We start from the raw sequence: 19651 nt of genomic DNA on the forward strand, positions 1-19651 counted from the left end.
TCAGCCCCGCAGTCCCCCGGGCGGGGCGGGGCCACGTGCAAGGGGCGGAGCTTCAGGCCGCTCGAGGGAGGGGCGGAGACGGAGTCGGAGCATTTCGTGGCTTTCACTGCCGCTCTAGTCGGCGCCTCGCTGGCAGCCGGAAGAGGCGGTGCACAGTTCCGCCGGGCGGCGTGGTTGCTAGGAGGGCGGTGACGTTGACGCGGAGAAGGTGGGACCAGGCGGGGCGGGGCGGGACGGGACGGGACAGAACGGAACAGGGACGGAGGCCGCGCGGCGCCGCCCGACGCGCCCGTTCCGGGACCATGGCGGCCTCGGCGGGCAGCGCGGCGCCGGGGAGGTCTGGGAGGCCTCGGGCCGCGGCGGCGGCGGCCGCCCCTCCGGAGCGGGGCGGCGGGAGCTGTGTTCTGTGCTGCGGGGACTTGGAGGCCACGGCGCTGGGCAAGTGTGACCACCCGGTGTGCTTCCGCTGCTCCACCAAGATGCGAGTCCTCTGCGAGCAGCGCTACTGCGCTGTGTGCCGCGAGGAGCTGCGCCAGGTGAGTGGGGGCCCGGCCCCAGCCGGCCAAGGGCCCGGGACCCATCAGACCCGGCTGGCCCGCTAGGGGGCTGGCCCACCCCGCGGGGCGGGACGAGGAGGATCCCCCCCCCATTTCCCCCTCCCCTCGAGCCGCGCTGGCTGGGTGTGCTTTGGGGCCGGGAGAGGGGCTGAGCCCCAGGCCGAGCAAAGTCTGCGGCTCCGGCCAGAGTTGTCTGGGCTGGTTGGGACAGGACGAGGGAGGGCTGGGTGGGGCCCGTCGGTGGTGTGGGGCCCGACGCAGTCCCCAAGTTTGATTGGCTGGGGTCTAGGAAAAGAAACTGATGGTAGAAAAGTTGGAGAAGGTTGAGGCGGGCGAATGAGAAGCGAAAACTGGCTGCGAGTGGTCGGTCTTTCTTCTTTGGTGAGGGGACGAGAAGAATAGACTCGCGGGGTGTGAGTGTGAGGAGTGAATTCTTCACTCCTGGGAGGAGGAGGAGGAGGAGTAGCAGCAGCATCCCAGTTGGGCAAAGGAAAAGGGAATATTAATGCAGAAAGAGAAGTGAGCTCTACTGCTAAGAGGTTTCTCCTCCGTGGCGGTAATAAAGACAGAGAGGAAGAGGAGGAGGACCCTGTTCAAGCGATCTTGATCTCTGGGCCAGGGCTAGAATTTGTGAGTTTCTAATTTGGTCTTGCTTCTAGGTCACTCTGTGACCTTGGGCAAATTACTTCTCTAAGACGGGATTTTTTTCTGCAATAAAGTGGGGTGGGTGCTAATCTGACCCATCTAACAAAGGTGTTGAAAGAATAATTGAGGAGTGGAAATGCTTTGAGGGCTCTTGGATGAAAGTATTCCCTAAGTTCTCTCCTTTCTGGCTCCAATTCTGAATTCAGGAGAGAGATTTCTTACTCTGTCTGGACTTGCATAGACGGCACAAGTACAGAGGTGGAGGGCAAGTTTCTCAGCTGCTTTTTCTCAGCGTGACTGTGATGTGCAGGTTCTAAGCCAGAAAAACCTTATTTGATCTCCCTCATTTACTGTTCTTTAAAATACATTCACTTATAGTGTTGTGAAATCCCACCAAGTTACTAATGAGATACTTTGGGTGAGTCCCAACAGGTCAGCCTGAGTTTTTTCTTCTCAAAGTAAATCAGAGATAATATATGGATATTTTTTAAAGTAGGGGAATTCCTTTTGAAAGGGAATCAAAAGAGTGGACAGTGTGTGTGTATGAGAGAACTTATAACACAAAGATTTTTTTGAGCACTGACTTTGTGCCCAGTGGTTGACCACCAAAATATTTAAGTGCCTGCTGTGTGCTAAGCTCTGAGGATACAAATGTGGGAGTGAGACATCTGCCCTCTCAGAGCTTATACTCTATCTTGAGGATGCATCCTGTTCACACAAATAAGTAATTAGAAATTATGGCCGAAATAAATGAACAGTAATTGGGATAGAGGCATCACTTAACAACTAGAGGAACCAGGAAAGGCCTCTTGAAGGAGAGCCATGAGTTCCAAAAGTCATGGGTGAGGAGAGAGAACATTTCAGGCATGGAGCACAGCCTGTGCAAAGGTATGGAGGGGAGAAAGATAGATCATCCTCATTAGTGAGTAGCAGGTAGGCTAATTTGACAGAAGCTTTGTGTCTGTGAATCAGTATAAAGTGTTATCATCCTAAAAAGATGGGTCAGAGCAAAGCCAAAAGGACTTTTAAGTGCCAAAGAGAAAAGCTTGTATTTTACCTTAAATACCAAGTCACTGATGCTTCTTAAATAGGGAGGAATGACATGGTCAAGCCTGTACTTTAGGAATATAAATTTGGTAGCTGCATAAGGATGGATTGAAGAGGGAAGAGAAGATATTGGAGGCTCTCTTCCAATAATCTAGCTGATAGGTGATGAAAGCTCCGAGCTAGGATAGTAGTTATGATACTAAAGGAAGAAACTCCTTCCAGAGAAGTTAAGGAGATGGAATCAACAGAGATGAGAGGTTCTGGGTTCAAATTTAGATTTAGAGACTTCCTAGCTGTGCAAAGGCAAGTCACTTAAACCCCAATTGCCCAGCCCTTACTGCTCTTCTGTCTTTGAATTGATATTAAAATAGAAGGTAAGTATTTTAGGTGGGGGGCGGGGGGGGGAAGTCCGTACAGTACTTAGCAACTGGATATGGGGATGAGAAGTTTGATGAAGACTGGGGTTATGAAACTGGTTTACTAAGGGAGAACATAAGAGATCTGTTTTGGACATGTTAAATTTGAGATGGCTATGGAATATCTAGATAGAGATGTCCATCTGCTATTTGGAAATGTGGGATTCAACCTCTGGAGAAAGGCAAGATTTGGTTATGTAGATAAGGAAATTCTCTATTAAGTTCGAGAACCTCCCATAGGAATCTTTTGAAAAGGATCTGTCCATTGTAAATTTTTGTTGGGGAGCCTAGACACCTCAAACAACAATGAACAGTATGTGCTGTGATAGGAATTGTCATTTAAACCTTTTCTAACCTTAGAGAGCTGAGCCTGCTGTCTCTCAAGGTTCAGGGTCCTCTGTCTAGGTGTGGCAGTAAGTTGAATAAGTGGTGAGAGATACTGTATGTTCAGTCTTGTGTTTAGGCATCACACAATGTTCTACCATGCACAAAGTTTGCATTTTATAGGTTCAGTGAGTACATACTTTCTGGCACACAATCATTTCTCAACATACATGTTTCCACAGAATCTAACAACAGATGCAAAGCCTAAGGAGATAGTCAAGGAAACATTGTTGCTATAACAGAAATAGATGAATGACATAAACAGGGTGATCTGGAGGTTAGTTCCCCCTGACCTATGGGATGACCAGCTAGGAGAATCATTGTTGCTTTTGATCAGCTTTCACAATTACTTAGGAGATGGGTAACAAAACATTTCGTAGCTAGGTATGGGGTTAGAGGGTAACAAAAAGCAAACCAGAATTGAATTTTCCTCAATTTCCAAGTTGCATTTTTCTTGTGATTGATTCAAGCACCTTGCAAAATTGCTTAGTTGTGGCAAACATAATGAACCAATGAAGTAACTTGTGTTTCAGAGGAATGATTGATGTATCTGTCATACTTGGCCTTCAATCAGTGTGGGGCCTCTGAATGTACCTCTGCTAAGAGAAATAAAGGAGGGGTAATGGGTAGTGATCTTTGGGTTTTAATTCTGTGAATGTAATCTATTTGGGCTACTAAGGGGGTTAAAGTGGGACATATATGTGTTAACCCAATAAGTATTTGCTCTCCTATTATTTCTCCTGTATTGGGGAGAGAACAATAATCATAACAATTCCATTAGTAAGGGAAGTTGGAGAGAGATCATATAGAGGGGATTCTGTGGGTGCCTTATTTTCTAGGGGCTGCTTTGCAGTCTCCATTTCCCCAGACTTTGACTCTGTCAGACAGCAGGGGTGTGATGGCTCCCCACATCTAACCTAATTCAGCCTCTAGGAAAAATAGCTTGTAAGTTCCTGATGTGTGCAAAGTTCTTTTCTAGGTTCAGGTGATAGATATGTGTGTTGTGTCAGACCTTGCTCCTAAAAAGCTTACAATATTATAGGAGTAAAAGATATATACATAAATAACCACAATACAAGGTAGAGTGGTAGGTGCAAAAGATAGGTTCAGGCAAAGTGCTTAGAGACATTTCAGAAAGGAAAAATCACTTTTAGGAAGGTGGAAGAGGGAGATTGGACCTGAGTTGGGACTTTAATGGAGAAGGAGTCCATTTGAGGCAGGAGCTAGGAAGGCTGGTGAGAATGTGAGAGAGTAGTCCAGCTCGGCTGACTGGCTAGAATTCTCTAATACAAGGTTTTCCATATTTTTGGATTGGTATAAGAGCAAGCTTGTGTTTTCCTGTTCTGTCTGTTGTATCTAGTAACTTGCCCGTGTTACTATTTTGTGCAAAGCTTCTTGTGTCAGCCTATGAGATTTGGGGTAGGAGGATGGGGGGGAGGACAACAGGATTTGATTAGCAAGAGAAGCTTTAAAAATTTTGTTGAACCATACAGTCTTTGTAGCAAGTAGATCTTTTGAATAATAGTGCTTCAAGAGAGCCATAGCCACCTCTAAGTAGCTTCCTTTTAATCCTCAACTTTCAAAAGACCCTAACCATTTTGTTCTTTATATGAAAATCTCTCCCACTCTCTCCCTTCCCCCACTCCCAAACACTGCAGTTGTTTGTGCTTGTCATTTTGTTTAGTTGTGATCTCTCTGTTCTACTCTTGTTCTCTGTGTTCTTTAAGTTGGCTTGGCTTCTTCCTCTCAAAGTTGCAGCTTTAATAAACTCCACTCTCCTCTGTGCCATTTTCCTATACAGAATATTGGGCTATTATATGAGCACTCCTGTTTCAGTGAATTTTTTTGTTCCTGCATTAATTGGGCTTCCTTAGAAGCCAAGCCATTGCTTGTTGCATCTGATGCTCATTTATTTGACTTTGTGTTTGGGGGGGAAAATATGGCCAGGTATTAAGGTGATTTTTTTCATCAGCATCTTCTTTCATATCTCTTGAGATTTCAAGTACAAAGGAGATTCTTTTAAATATGATGACTTGGACAGAGTTAAGAGGGCTAATCCCAAAACTTAAATCAGTTATTTCTGCCACCTCAGCTACTAGATCTTAGGTAAGCTGCTCACAAGTTTAAAATATATAGAGATTACCAGGATGACAGCAGGAGAGAGAAAGGCCTAGAAATGCCTAATTTGGGTGATCAGCTTCTGAGCAGTCTGGAATGGATGGTCGTAGCATGCAAAGAGGGAAAGTGGAATGTTAAAAGTAAGAAACTACAAATGGGAAGCTAAGAATTTAGCATGATTTTCTTGATCCCTCACTGAAATTACTTTGAAAATTATTCTTCTTTGTTCCCACATTAATTAGAAAAAATAGATTGAAGATTCTTGCAGTCCTTTTGTTGGCATTTGCCTTAAAGACTAAAGGTGAAACTGGTGGTCCGCATTTTTTTACAAGTTCTAAATGTATCTGCATGGGAATTTGAAAGTTCTAAGAAAGAAGTATGCTGCTGACATAGTTTCTTTTCCAGTGAAAAATACCTTTTATGTAAAATCTGTTTAGATGCCTTTTTTAGCAATTATATTAAGTTTCATAATGCAATAATCTTGACTATCTGTGAGGCAGACAATGAGAAGCCAAAAATCTGCTTTTGATGTTACTTTCCTATTGAATATATTTCTAGCAATAAGAATGCAGGTTTTTTTTAGAGTATAGTTCCAAATTAATCTTTTGAGAGGGTACTTCATTGTTCCTCTTGTGTTGACATCACCTTCTTTTCCCAATATTCTTGTCTTTCGAACCTCACAGATAGGTATCCTTTATAACAAAGAACAACAAAAAAAAGTTCAGCAAAACCAACACATTGAAAAAGTCATTTGATAGTATATGCAGTGTTCCATATCCACAGTCTTCCACCTCTGCAAAGAAATTGGATGTCTTCTGATCTTCTTTTGGAGTCAGGGTTGTTTTTTATAATTTCACAGCATTTAGTTTCTATTGTTTTTGTTCTTTCCATTTACATTGTTGCAGTCATTATGTATATTTCTAGTTGTTTCATTTCAAAGTTGTTTATATGGTTCGCCATGCTTCTTTTTATTCATCATATTCTTTTGTTTCCTATAGCATATATACCACAATTCTGTTATCAGTTCCCCAATCAATAGGCATTACTGTAATTCCAATTTTTTACTACCACAAAAAGAGGTTCTATAAATATTTTGGTGTATAGAATAGGCTACTACTTTTTTCCAACTCATGAAAAATGGAAATATGACTATTTGTGATTGACTGAGCTCCTATAGGACAGAAATCATCTTTCTCAAGTTAATTAATGTTTACTACAGGTATGAAGAGAAGGAGAATATGTGGAAAAGTGAAGACATGACAGCTTAGCTCCTAGTTAAAAGCTCTCTTTGCTCAACAGTGGTGATGATGACTACTGTTGCCTTTACAATTAAAACACTATCTTTTCCTAATTTCTGGTTCTTGGTCCCATCTATTTTTGGACACCTGGTCCTGAGCCTTACCACCTTCACTGTCAATTCAATTACCAGAAGAAAAAAAAAAGGCATCTTCTAATTGCTCTTAAGAATCACCACTATTAGAGGCCAATTTGGAACTATGCCCAAAGGGCACTAAAAGACTGTCTGCCCTTTGATCCAGCCATAGCACTGCTGGGTTTATACCCCAAAGAGATAAGGAAAAAGGCTTGTACAAGAATATTCATAGCTGCACTCTTTGTGGTGGCCAAAAATTGGAAAATGAGGGGATGCCCTTCAATTGGGGAATGGCTGAACAAATTGTGGTATATGTTGGTGATGGAATACTATTGTGCTCAAAGGAATAATAAAGTGGAGGAATTCCATGGGGACTGGAACAACCTCCAGGAAGTAATGCAGAGTGAAAGGAGCAGAACCAGGACAACATTGTACACAGAGACTGATATGATACACTGTGGTACAATTGAATGTAATGGACTTCTCCATTAGTGGCAATGCAGTGATCATGAACAACTCAAAGGGATTTATGAGAAAGAACACTATCCACATTCAGAGGGAAAACTGGGAGTAGAAACACCAAAGACATACGACTGCTTGATTAAATGGGTCAAGGGGGATATGACTGGGGATGTAGACTCTAAATGAACATCCTAGTGCAAACATCAACAGCATGGAAATAGGTTCTGATCCAGGACACATGTAAAACCCAGTGGAATTGGGCATCAGCTATGGGAAGGGGTGGGGATAGGGAAGGGTGGAAAATAATATGATTCTTGTAACCAAGAAATAATGTTCTAAATTGACTAAATAATTTTTTTTTAAATCACCACCATTCAAATCAAATGACATTTCTCCTCAAGAAATGTCTTCAGTATGCTTTAGTCTTAAACAGCTCCTGTTTCTCCCAGGGTATCTAGCCCAGGTCTGGACCATAGAAAACATTCAGTATATATTTGTTGGTTGATTTTTTTTCCCTTTTTTAAATGTAAATTTTTTTCCCTGTTTAAATGTAAAAACAGTTAGATGGCTTTGGAATGGAGGAAAATTTGAGACGAAAAATCATAGAATAAGAATTGTAAGAAATGTAAGGGGCCTTAAAGGTCGTCTGGTCTACTCTTTGGCCTTTAATGTGCCTAATTTGAGGCAATGATAGGACATCCAACTGGTGGGGTTTTGACAGCAAGAAATAGGAATCTAGAATGCAGAAGAGGTATCAGGACCAGAGAGAGAAGAGTCTGAAGTGGCTTTCTAGAAATTTGAGACTGCTGGTGGGAACCATAGGAATGCCTGAGGGTACAGAAAGAAGGGCAGAAGGCCCAGGTCTAAACTCCTAGGAACCCAAATTTAGTAATAGGGATAAGAGGAAAAGGTGTGGAAGCAATCACTAAAGTACTAGACAGAAGACTGTAAAAGAGGAGAAAGAATAGGGCCTAGGTTAGTGATGGTGAACTTTTTTTTTTTTGCTGGGTGTGTCCTGCCCGCCCCCCCCCCCCCTTACCCCACACAGGGGAGGGAGAAAGCACTCCCTTTGGGCTGGGGGGGGGGAGTGGGTAAAATGAAGAATGTTGAGTGTAGGGAGGGGGAGCAGCTCTGGCTGAGTCCCTCTGCCTTTCTAGTAAACAAACTGGGGTGGCGAGAGGAGAGGATGACTTGAATACTCACAGAGAGCACTTTGCATGCTATTGGTTTGCCATCACTGGTCTAGGTGGTATCTTACCTGAGTTAGAAGAGAAGTGAAGAGGGGTTGGCAGTTCTCCAATCTGGGGAAGTGGGCAGGTAATGAATAGTACCCTAAAGACTGTGCAGGATGTTAATTGAGTAAGTGCCATAGTGAGAGGTGTTAGAAAGGAGAACCACAACTTTTACCTGCTAGAGAAAGAGGGAAATAAAGTTTTCCTCTATGAAATTTTCTATTTACTATGTATTGGGAGTATAGAGATCTGAGATAGAAAAGACCTTTGAATCCCTTATGCATTTGAATAAGGATTGTGAATAAAGATTATTGGAGTTCTGGTGGGGCCTAGGGAGAGGAAGGGAAGGATGCCCCTTGGGGAATTTGAATTTGAATATAAAGAATGTGCCTAATTAATTAGGTAACCTGCTGGAAAGTGGTTGGTTTTCCATTCTTGAATTGGTTATTTGAAGGGTTAATTTTGGTAAATTTGGTAATTGTTCTTTTGAAACATCAATTAAATTGGTGTTTGCCCTTTTGGGGGAGTTGCCTTAACGCTAGAAGGATGAGAAAGTTAAAAGAATATCCCGAGTGAGATTCAAGGGAAAAAAACCGAAAGTGTATTTCTACATGACTGGCTTTTGGGGGCCAGTCTTGGGGCCTCCAGTGGATTGGTGAGGAATTGAGGAGATTCCTAGAAGTTAGAGAGAAATTGGAGCTTCCTTAGACTTGGGGGGAAATATGATTAATAATTGAACTGATTTTGCCTTCTATCTTTGGCTTCTCTTGAGATTTCAGATGCAAACAAAGTTTTGCTATCTGTGGGTATGGAGCATTCACCTCTACAGGGCAGTTTTGAAATAAATTGAGGGGAGAATCCCCCCTGACTTTCTGAGATTTATTCCATTGCTCACTCTATCCTTACCCCCACTCCCATCCTTAAAGGTCCATCATATTTACATTGCTTCCAGATTATTCTTGCTAATGTACCATTCTGTTCACATTAGTCTGATTAAAAAACCTTCTGGGGCTTGCCATTATGGCTATATCCTTATATAAGATTTAGGGAGTATTTTAATATTTGCAAGGAGTAGAAGATGTTTTATTTTACTTTGTCTTTTAGCAACTTTGTGAGATAGATTTGGCTGGTATCTCAATTTTATAGATGAAAATACTAATAGTATTGCAATGGTAATATATTTTTCCTCTCCTCTCACTTTTTAGTCCTTGATTTCTGACCCTTGTCCCTTACCTGGAAATCACCCCTTCTAAAGATTGAAATCTGATGGCCATTTACCAGGCCTCATTCTTGACCTTTCTGTAGCATTCAGCACTGGAACACCTCTTGAGTCTTAGGGTCTGTTATCTCTTAGTTCTCTTTCTGTTCTCTTTAGTACTCCCTCTCAGTCTTCTTTGTTAACACATCATCTATCTCCTCCTGCTTGATAACTATGGGCAGAGCCCAAAGTTCCATCCCAGGTCCTTTTCTCTTCTCTCATTACACTCAGTGATTTCATCAGCCTCCTATTAATTCAGCTATCATCTCTATACAGAGGATGCTCATGTTCAAATGCCCTGCCCTAGTCTCTCCTGAGCTCCAGGCCCTGCTTCACTAGCTGCCTATTGAACATTTTGAACTGGATGTCTTGTCAGCATCTCAGACTCCTCATGTCCACAAAGCTGCTTCTCTCATTCCAGATCCACTCTTCTTCTAAACATCTCTTTCTGTTGTGGGTATCGTCAGTGTCCCCTATGACTCCTCATACCTCTTTATTGCACAAAGCCAAGATTTTCCATCTTACTGATTTTTGCCTTTGTGAAAGGGAATTTTTATTCCCTTTGTTTATTTTAAGTTAATCAAAAACTTAAAGTATCCCTACTTAACACTTTGTAAGTCACTAACAAAATTCATGACCTAATAGGTCACAAGCACTGCCACTCAACCACTCCCCCACCCCCTTCTCCAGTGCTATGCAAATTGAAAGGCTGTGATTGATTCCTGAGATAGCTGATGGGTGGAGAAAACTATATATAAACAGGAGCTTGAGAGAGATTCACTCTCTTGATTCTTGAGCTCTTCATGCTTGGCTTCTCTTTGGATTCTTGAGCTCTTCCTTCTTGTCAGCCTTTAGCCTAGGGAGTGTGAGCTTTGGTGGGATTCTTGGCAGTCTTGGCTTCATTCGCGCTGAAGGTTCTAAGGGGCTTTTCAGCATCTTTGGCTCTTTGGATTTCAGCTTCCTGATTCCAATTTTGGATTCTAGTGAGATTCATCTTTGGATTAGTGGCCTGGAAGCTCTAGGATTAGGACTTAGGGTATTTTTAGCTAGGTGATATTTTCTACCTCCTTCCTATATTTCCCACTTTAATATCTCTATCTTGCTGTAAATGAAGCTACTAATCAGTCTCATGACTTGAGTTAATTTTATAAATGACAACCACAACAATTGTTTGTTTAACCATTACTATCTTTGTCAAACTAAGTTTTTAATTATTACATTTGGCCACCCAATTTTAATTATTACACCTTAATAAAATCCCATGTCCATTCCTACTTTTCACCTCACACAGCCACTACTCTACTGTAGGTCCTCACTTCCTCTTGCTTGCTTTCTTGTAATAGGCTCCCAGTTGGTCTCCCTGGATCAGGTATCTCCCTCTTCTAATCCATCTTCCATACAACTGCCAATGATTTTCCCAAGATATAAGTCTAAACTTCCCCCCTACTCAGTAAACTTCGGTGTCTACTTGTTATTTCCAGGATCATATCTAAATTTGTTCATTTTACATGTAAAGCCCTTGACAATGTGACCCCAGTTTTCTTAGGTGTTACTTCTCTTTTTGGGTTGGCCTTCCTATTTCTGCCATAGGACATTCCATTGTCTGCCCTTTTATCTTTTGCATAGACTATCCTGTCCTCTAGGCCTAGAATATACTCTTTTTCAAAAAAAACCCTTACCTTCCATCTGTGATATTGAAATCACTTTAAATGACTGATATATATTAATTTAAGGTCGCCAAGGAATTCACTTATGAAATTCCTAAATGAAACACTCAAGTCAGAATGAAGCTTTATAGTAGTTTAATTACAATGGGAGTAAGAAAGAAGGAGAGGGAGAGAAGGAAAGAAGGGGAAAGGGAAAGAGGTTAACTCAACCTTCTGGCAGAGCCAGAGGGAGTTTAGGCCTTGGAAGGCCAAGGCAAGGAAGGGAATCAGTCCTTTCACTCACGGGACTGATCTGAAGGAAAATTGCCTGCTGGCCTCCTTCTTGCTAGGAGCTGATGCCTACCCCTCTCCACAGGAAGTGCATGAAATCCAGAGGCTGTTCTCTACCTCGCTTCCTGCACCTCACACTTGCCAATGGTGGCTCAAGCTTGGCTTAGGACAGCCCAGGTGGGCAGTTAGTGATTTCTGATTTGTCATTGACTAGCACATGCCCATGTAGTGTGGGTGTGCACAATTTTGGGTGCTATACATACCAAGCAAGATGGAGGAGATTTAAAAAATCACACATCTTAGAATCAATATTGTGTATTGGTTCCAAGGCTGAAGAATTATAAGTGATTTAGGTAGGGTTACACAGCTAGGAAGTGTTACTAGATTTGAATGTAAGACCTGCCTTCTCTTGAACTGACTCTCAATCCACTGAACTGCCCTCTAGAATATATTCTCTCGTTACCTTTTCTCCTTGGAATCTTTAACTTCTTTCAAAGTTCATGACTAGAACTACCTTTTTCTATGCAACTCTTTCTTGATTCCGCTTAGCTTTTAGTGCCACCACTTCTCAATTACTTTGTATTATTCTGTATACATTTTATATGTACATGTTGTCTCCCCCATAAATTCCTTGAAAGATTGTTTCATTTTTGTCTTTGTATCAGTACCTACCACAGTGACTCCCATAGTAAGGCTTAATAAATAAATGCTACTTGGTTGATTACAGATTGAGGGAACTGAAGGGCTCAAAAGAAGTTAAATGACTTGCCCCAGGTGACAGAGCTAGTAAGTATCTCAGGTGGATTTTGAAGCCAATTATCCTAACATCATCCCATAGAAAATTCTTCAAATGTCTTGACATGTCCTTTTTCCCAGGGCCCTCCAGATATCTTGCCTCCAATTTACATTTCCAATCTTATCTCTCACTATCCATTCTGCTCTTTACATATCTTGTGTTCTTACCAAAGTGTATCATTCTCCATCCCCAGCTCTTGCTTCTTGCAAACAAGAAGTTTGTATCTTTTCTTATTATGTTCCTAATTTCTGGAATGGACTGCTCCTTCCTCATCCCTCTCTCTTATTTGATCTTCTGGATGGAAATCCAACCACCCCAGTTTTTCCAATACTACTTTTTTTTTTTAATTAAAAATTTTTATTTTAAAAAATGTTTGCAAGACTTTCAGACCTTTCCTTTGTACCTAGATTTCAGTCTGTACTGTGGGTGTTTCTGTATGTGGCTAATCTCCTCTACTACTTATCTTTATATCTTCCCCCTCCCTCTCCAGCTTTCTTTCCTTTTTTCCCATTTTTTATTTAGAATATTTTTCCATGGTTACATGATTCATGGTCCCCCCCCTTCACTGACAAGCAGTTCCACTGGGTTATACATGTATTGTTGTTCGAAACCCATTTCCATGTTATTCATATTTGCAGTGATCTTTTAACATTAAAACCCTCATCAAACTACGGGACTGTCAACATGGAAATATGGAAGTCCCCCGTTTACTTAGTTTAAAGGAAGAAACCCCAGGTTTTGACCTTGTCACCGGGAGAGGTTTCCCCCTGAGGGAAGGTCCCACTTCACCAGACAATAGACATCCACTTCAGGTGGGGAGGTAAATCCCATCTGAAGTCAAGTAGCTCTTTTGTCTCCAGAAGCCTTTCTCAATATATCACACCCTCCTTCCTCCTTCCAGGATTGAACTCTAACTCCCAGGACCTTCAGCTTGGGAGACTGACTTGCTACCTACTGCTCCAAAGCTGAAGTGGACGTCTATTGTCTGGTGAAGTGGGACCTTCCCTCAGGGGGAAACTCTCCTGTGACAAGATCAAAACCTGGGGTTTCCACCCTCAAACTAAATAAATTGGGGATTTCTATATTTCCATGTTGACATAACCAATCATATGTTTTTCTTCTGTGTTTCTGTTCCCACAGTTCTTTCTCTGGATGTGGATAGTGTTCTTTCTTATAAGTCCCCCAGTAGCTTTCACAGGGATTTGCTCATAGTAGTTGTTTAATACATTTGTTGAAAGCTATAAAGGAAATTCAGTTGTCAAGATTAATTTAAAACGTCTTTATGAAGACACAGATTTACAGATACCCTGTTAATACCTTTCTCAAAATCTTAGTTTATTTCCCTCCATGCTGTTTGTAGAAACACTCCTTTATTCCTTCTTGGCATGAACTTTGCCCTCTCTCCCACTCCATCTTTAGAAAGTTAGATTGTTAGAAGCCTAATAATTGATTTTTTTTTCCCCTGAGTTTTTCTTTAAAGTAGTCAGCTAGGACTAAGACTTGAAAACTTGATGTATACCTATGCCAACGTAAAAGGGAAAAAGTTAAGAGATGGAAAATAAACTATTGTTTATATATTAAAGTATACCTTTATTGCAAATTCTTCTAATTTCTTTGTTACCGTATGTATTTTATGCCCCTCATGGTAATTCAGTGGAAATGAATGTAACTACATAGCAACTCTTCAAAAAGATTCCACTTTTTAGCCACGTATGTTCTGCTTATCTTCCAGTTGTGTTTTGCATTGCCCTAATGGAGATGGACATATAGGGTACTGAGAGAAGTGGGTGTACCAGGATTCCAACTTTTCTGTAGAGAGCTCTGGTGGGGCAGCTTTATATGCTCATATTGAGGGTAGTTGCACCTGTGTGCCTTTACCTAAGGAAGCAGAGTGTCAGATTTTCGGAGAAGGCAAAAAAAAAAATAGTATAGTGAGCTGTACTCCAAGCTAGAATGACCAAATCATTTAAATCACTGATGACTTGAAGCGGGTATGACTCTAAAAGACCTTAGAACCATGTTGGTGAATGTATGGCACAGGTGCTGGAGCATGCTGTTCCCTTCCCTTTCTCCATGTGTGCCTGAGGACATTTTTCACATTACTCACCCCTCTGCCCAGCAGCCCAATGGGAGCACTTCCTCCCTCTCCTATCTGGGGTAAGGGGTGGAGGTGGCTCACGCGTGGTATGAGGGTTGCATTTTGGGTACTTGGTTTCTAAAAGGTTCACCATCACTGCCCTAGAGCTACCACTGTAGTATAACTCATTGGCTTTCCAACAAAATCTACCCTCTCCCCAAAACTAATGGAGGTAGAGTTTTTCCACGCTGGTAGAAGAGATAAGAAGGGCCTCTAGATATCTCAGTGAATAGAGAGCCAGAGCTAGAGATGGGACATCCTGGGTTCAAATCTCGCCTCAGACAATTCCTAGCTGTAGGTTTAGAGGGAGAGAGAAGCAATAGTTGATTGACTGATTTTTTTTTATCCTTTGATAGATCTTTTCTTCCCTTTCCCTTATATACTTAACCTTCTCTAATCCCATATCAAGTTCTGTCAGTGTTACTAGTTATTTGTGTTTGTTTTTTCTTCCATACTAGATTTTAGGTTCAATGAGATGATGCCTTATTTGTCTCTGTACCAAACACTGATCACAGGGCTCTGCATATAAGAAGTACTAAATAATAAATATTTGTCAAATTGGATTGAATTATCTCCTATTTATTGAGTTTTCACTGCTGTAGGCACAATGCTAGGTACTACATACAAGAGTTATTTAGAATGACTTGGTTCTGGCCCACCAGAATCTCAAGATGTAGAAATAAGTATAAACAGGAAAAACAAAGGGACAAAAACATGGAGAAACAGCATTCTTTGAAAACAGTTTTTGAATATGCCTCCCTCCCTTCTTTGCAGAGGTAAGGGACCGTGGATATTCTATACTGTCAAACTTTGTTGTGTTGGATTAATCAATTTTCCTGAACTGCTTTTCCCCCACTTAAAAAAAAATAATTCCTTATTTCAGTAGATCTATGGCAAATTGGCAGGTTAGGGGCTGATTAACTCAGTATGATTTCAGTTCATATTTAAATTTCAATTTTCAAGTGGATGGGTTACAATGTGCTCTGACCTCTGCTGTCTCTAATGCAGGTCAGGTTACAAGTGGGACAAGAAAGAAATATACGGGTGGATCAAATGTATTACAAGCTTAGGGGGAGTAGGGAACAAACTAATACCAGATCAAAACCTGTTTTATGATTGGTCACATTTTAGTGCCTCTTTAGCTTTTGATTGGGAATTACAAGGTGCTAAGTAGTGCTGTAATAGGAAGGCTTGAGGTATTAGTGAGCCATTCAGCTAGGAAGAGAAAGAAGGAAATAGGAGTGGTATTGTCACTTTTTTTTTTAATTCCAGGAGGAAGTTCCTTTGGCAAGACAACTGAATCTTCTTCCCCACTGTTGTGGGAATTACTGTGCTACCTGAATCACTCTAGTTAAGGAGGTTTTTATGTTAGGACTAAATCTCACTCTCTCTGATTTAGGATTAAAACTCACATTTCATAGAGCAATCTGTTCCAGAACTTGCTGTGTAGCATACATACAAGTTGTTGTTTTGTAATCATGCTGATACATGGTTTTTAGGTGGTCTTTGGAAAGAAGCTTCCAGCATTTGCAGCAATTCCAGTTCACCAATTGCAATATGAGAAGAAGTATGACATCTATTTTGCTGATGGGAAGGTTTATGCTTTATACAGGTGAGATGAAAATTCCAAGAATTTCTAAAGTCTGAAAAACAATGATAGCAATATTATAATCTCTCATGTTCTGTGGCATTTCATAATTTTCAAATCATATGCATATTTACTTTCACTTAATACTACTTATAATCCTGTGAGATAGAGAACCTGTGTAACACTGTCCAAAGAGAGGGTATGCATCTTACCCAAAGAGACAGTTTGTGGCAGAGTTGGGACTAGAACCCAGGCCTCCTGACTCTAAGCTATCTTAACTATACTAAGTAACGCAATTTGTGGGTTTTTAAAAATATGTTATCTCATTTGTATAACACATGGAAGTGCTTATTGGATCTTGGAGTGGGGAGAGAAGAGGGAGGGAAAGAAAGTGAATTATGTAAACATGGAAACATATTTTTAAAATAAAATTAAAAAGTATTAAATAGATGAATGGATGAAAAAAAATGTTATCCTCTCTTAACCAAAATGCAGATCACATCCTCATATAATAAAGGGCTATTCACTAAGCTCTCTTCTGGTTGTCCCTTTATCTGGAAAACAGTGGGGACTATCTGTGCAGACATAATTTGGTCATCACCTTTAGGATTTCCCCATTTCTAAAATGAGAGGATTAGGCTAGTAGGTCTTTAAGGTCTCTTCTAGCTCCGTTGACTTTAATCTAAGATTGTTATGACATTGTTAGTACCCTCATAAAGCAACTTTCTCTTATCCCTTCTCCCCTCCCTTAATTTCTTATTTAGTGTCAATAAAACTATTAAGTATTGACACAAGTGTTGGTTCTCCTTTTAGGAAGTTGCTCCAACATGAGTGTCCCTTGTGTCCAGAACAGCGACCTTTCAGTCTCTTTGTTGACTTAGAGCAGCACATGAGGAAGCAACATGAACTCTTCTGCTGTAAGCTGTGTGTGAAACACCTCAAGGTGAGTGGGGATGGGGCCAGGAGGGAATCAGTTATTCTATGTGCAAAAAGGTGGTATGATTGAACCTAGCTTCCCTCAGATGACTGATTTCTGGGAAGTGCCTGTAGCAGAAAGTGGAGTATCTGCTTACCCTAAACTTATCTAAAAGAGTGTTGGTTTGTCTAGAAGAACTGTATTTTGAGATTTTCTCTTTTAAACTTGGTCATCTTTTTTTTTTTAAACCCTTACCTTCTATCTTCTAGAACAGAAGTGTGGCAATGGGGGGGTAGCTGGGTGGCTCAGTGGATTGAGAACCAGGCCTAGAGAGAGCCAGGAAGTTCTGGGTTCAAATTTGGCCTCAGATACTTCCTAGCTGTGTGACTCTGGGCAAGACACTTAAACCCTATTGCCTAGCCCATACCACTCTTTTGCCTTGGAACCAATACACAGTATTGATTCTAAGATAGAAGGTAAGAGTTTAAAAAAAATGTGGCAATGGCTAGGCAGGCAGTGGGGATTTAAAAGTTTTGCCCAAGGTCACAACTAGGAAGTGTCTGAGGTCAGATTTGAACCCAAGTTCCCCCCAATTCCAGGCCTGGCACTTTAGTGCACTACCTAGCTATCCCTAAACTTAGACATCGTAATAATAAAAATTTAAAAATTCAAGTGAGTCCTCCCAGGTTTGCTTTTTCTCCAAGAGATCATGTGATTGTAATGAGAGGAGAGGGTATATGGAACTGCAGGATCCAGTTCAGTAAATATGTATTAAATACATCCTGTATTGAGTACAATGTGAGGTTTCAAAGATAAAGACATGGTCTCAACCATGTCCTAAATACAGCAAGGTTATTCTATTGTTTTTGTTTTGGTCAGGACTTCCACATCACTTCTACCCCTCCCCCACATCCCCTGCAGAGGACCTCACTTTCTACTTGGCTGGGAAAATAGAGACCATTTTCCCTGAACTCACTTTTCTCTCTTCTACATCTCAAAATAGACATTATTTGGACATCATCTTCTTTTCTTCTATCTCTGATGAAGTGACAGCCCTTCTTCTTACCAAGCCAAACCTATTTGTTTCCTTCATCCCCTCCCCTCTTTGCCCCACAATCATTCTTGCCTCTTGAACAACTATCTTCAATGTTTCTTCCTCCTCTTATATTGTCATCAGCCTCTCTCCTTTGCTCAGCTTCATTTTTCCAATATCTTTCAAGTCATTTGATTTTTTTTAAAATGAAGAATTTTTTTAAAAGATGGAGAAAAAAATCCCCTCACTTGACCCTACTACTCCTTCTAGCTTTTAAAGTCTTATAACTCCAGTCCCTTTCATAGTCAAACTCCTGGAAAAGCTGCCTACACTCCTTACCTCCAATTCTTTTCCTCATCTCATACTTATCAATACTTTGCTCTCTGGCTTCTGACCTCATCAGTCAATTTAAACTGTCTTTTCTAATGTTAAAGAATGGGATAGTTGAGCTTAGGAACACCAAAGCTCAAATTCTCTCCTGACAATTCTTCCAAAACAATATTTATAACGGGAGTTAAAGAAAACAGAAACTCTAACCCAACAAGAAGTCATGGGACTCTCCTGGTGAAAACAACTTGAAAGGTATGCACAAGAGAGTCCATTTTCATAGGATAAGGAAAAGACTGGCTGGCTAAACACCCTGAGGTTTGTGGGGCTGGCTGTGTGAGCCCCAGGCAGAGACTATAGCAGCAGCCTCTGACCCACCACTTGAGGTCCAGGGCTCCCACAATGACTGGCAGGGAGAATTCTGAAGGGGCCACCTGGCTGGACATCCTGGGCCCTCTGGATACAGTGAAGTGATTTACCTCAGGGCAGGCTAGTTAACAAGTTAGCTTAACCAGCTGAATCCAGTATATTAACAGAAGATTAAGAAAAGAAAAGATTTGGCCTTAGGGCATAGGAGCTTAAACACTCTGGTTCAGTAAATTAGCTGTGGGGTGTAAGGCTGGAAAAATGAATTTTAAAAGTAAACAAAATGAGTAAACAAAAAAAAGAAGCTACAATTGAAAGTTTCTGTGGGGGTAACCATGGAGACAGAGACCAATGGAAGAGGATGAGACCCAGGAACTGGATGCAAGCCCTGGAGGAGCTCAAAAAAGAATTTAAAAATCACATAAGACAGGATGAAGAAAAATAGCCAAAGCAAAATAGGCCATCTGGAAACAGAAGCATAGGCACTGAAAGCCAGAATTGACTTGCTGGAAAATGATGTAAAGTTAAGAATGAAATCTGATGGCCTTTTACCAGGCCTCATTCTTCTTGAGCTTTTTGCATCATTCAACACTGTGGAACATCTCTTGAGTCTTAGGGTCTGTTATCTCTTAGTTCTCTTTCTGTTCTCTTTAGTACTCCCTCTCAGTCTTCTTTGTTAACACATCATCCATCTCCTCCTGCTTGATAACTATGGGCAGAGCCCAAAGTTCCATCCCAGGTCCTTTTCTCTTCTCTCATTACACTCTCAGTGATTTCATAAGCCTCCTATTAATTCAGCTATCATCTCTATACAGAGGATGCTCATGTTCAAATGCCCTGCCCCAGTCTCTCCTGAGCTCCAGGCCCTGCTTCACTAGCTGCCCATTGAATATTTTGAACTGGATGTCTTGTCAGCATCTCAGACTCCTCATGTCACAACAGAGCTGCTTCTCTCTCTCCCCAGGCCCACTCCTCTTTCTAAACATCTCTATTTATGTTGAGGATATCTTTCCATTTTCCTTGTTTTCTATCCTCAGTGTTCCCTATGACTCCTCACACT

General features: G+C 41.3%; 1 protein-coding gene across 3 annotated transcripts in view; it reads left to right on the forward strand.

The window, feature by feature from the left end:
• The first annotated feature begins 226 nt into the window (after window positions 1–226).
• ZNF598 (zinc finger protein 598, E3 ubiquitin ligase) overlaps window positions 227–19651 on the forward strand; it is a 36622-nt gene continuing 17197 nt past the window's right edge. For 2 of the 3 annotated variants that reach the window (XM_016423692.2, XM_056805602.1), the window contains exons 1-3: window positions 229–536; window positions 15861–15973; window positions 16763–16892. In XM_016423692.2, coding sequence (XP_016279178.2) covers window positions 303–536; window positions 15861–15973; window positions 16763–16892 — 477 coding nt within the window. In that variant the 5' untranslated portion in view covers window positions 229–302. Of the gene's footprint in view, window positions 537–15860; window positions 15974–16762; window positions 16893–19651 lie in introns of all 3 variants that reach the window. The other variant, XR_008913539.1, reaches the window with a different exon arrangement.

The sequence above is a fragment of the Monodelphis domestica genome, chromosome 7, assembly GCF_027887165.1.
Source record: "Monodelphis domestica isolate mMonDom1 chromosome 7, mMonDom1.pri, whole genome shotgun sequence".
In the NCBI taxonomy this organism is placed as follows: domain Eukaryota; kingdom Metazoa; phylum Chordata; class Mammalia; order Didelphimorphia; family Didelphidae; genus Monodelphis; species Monodelphis domestica.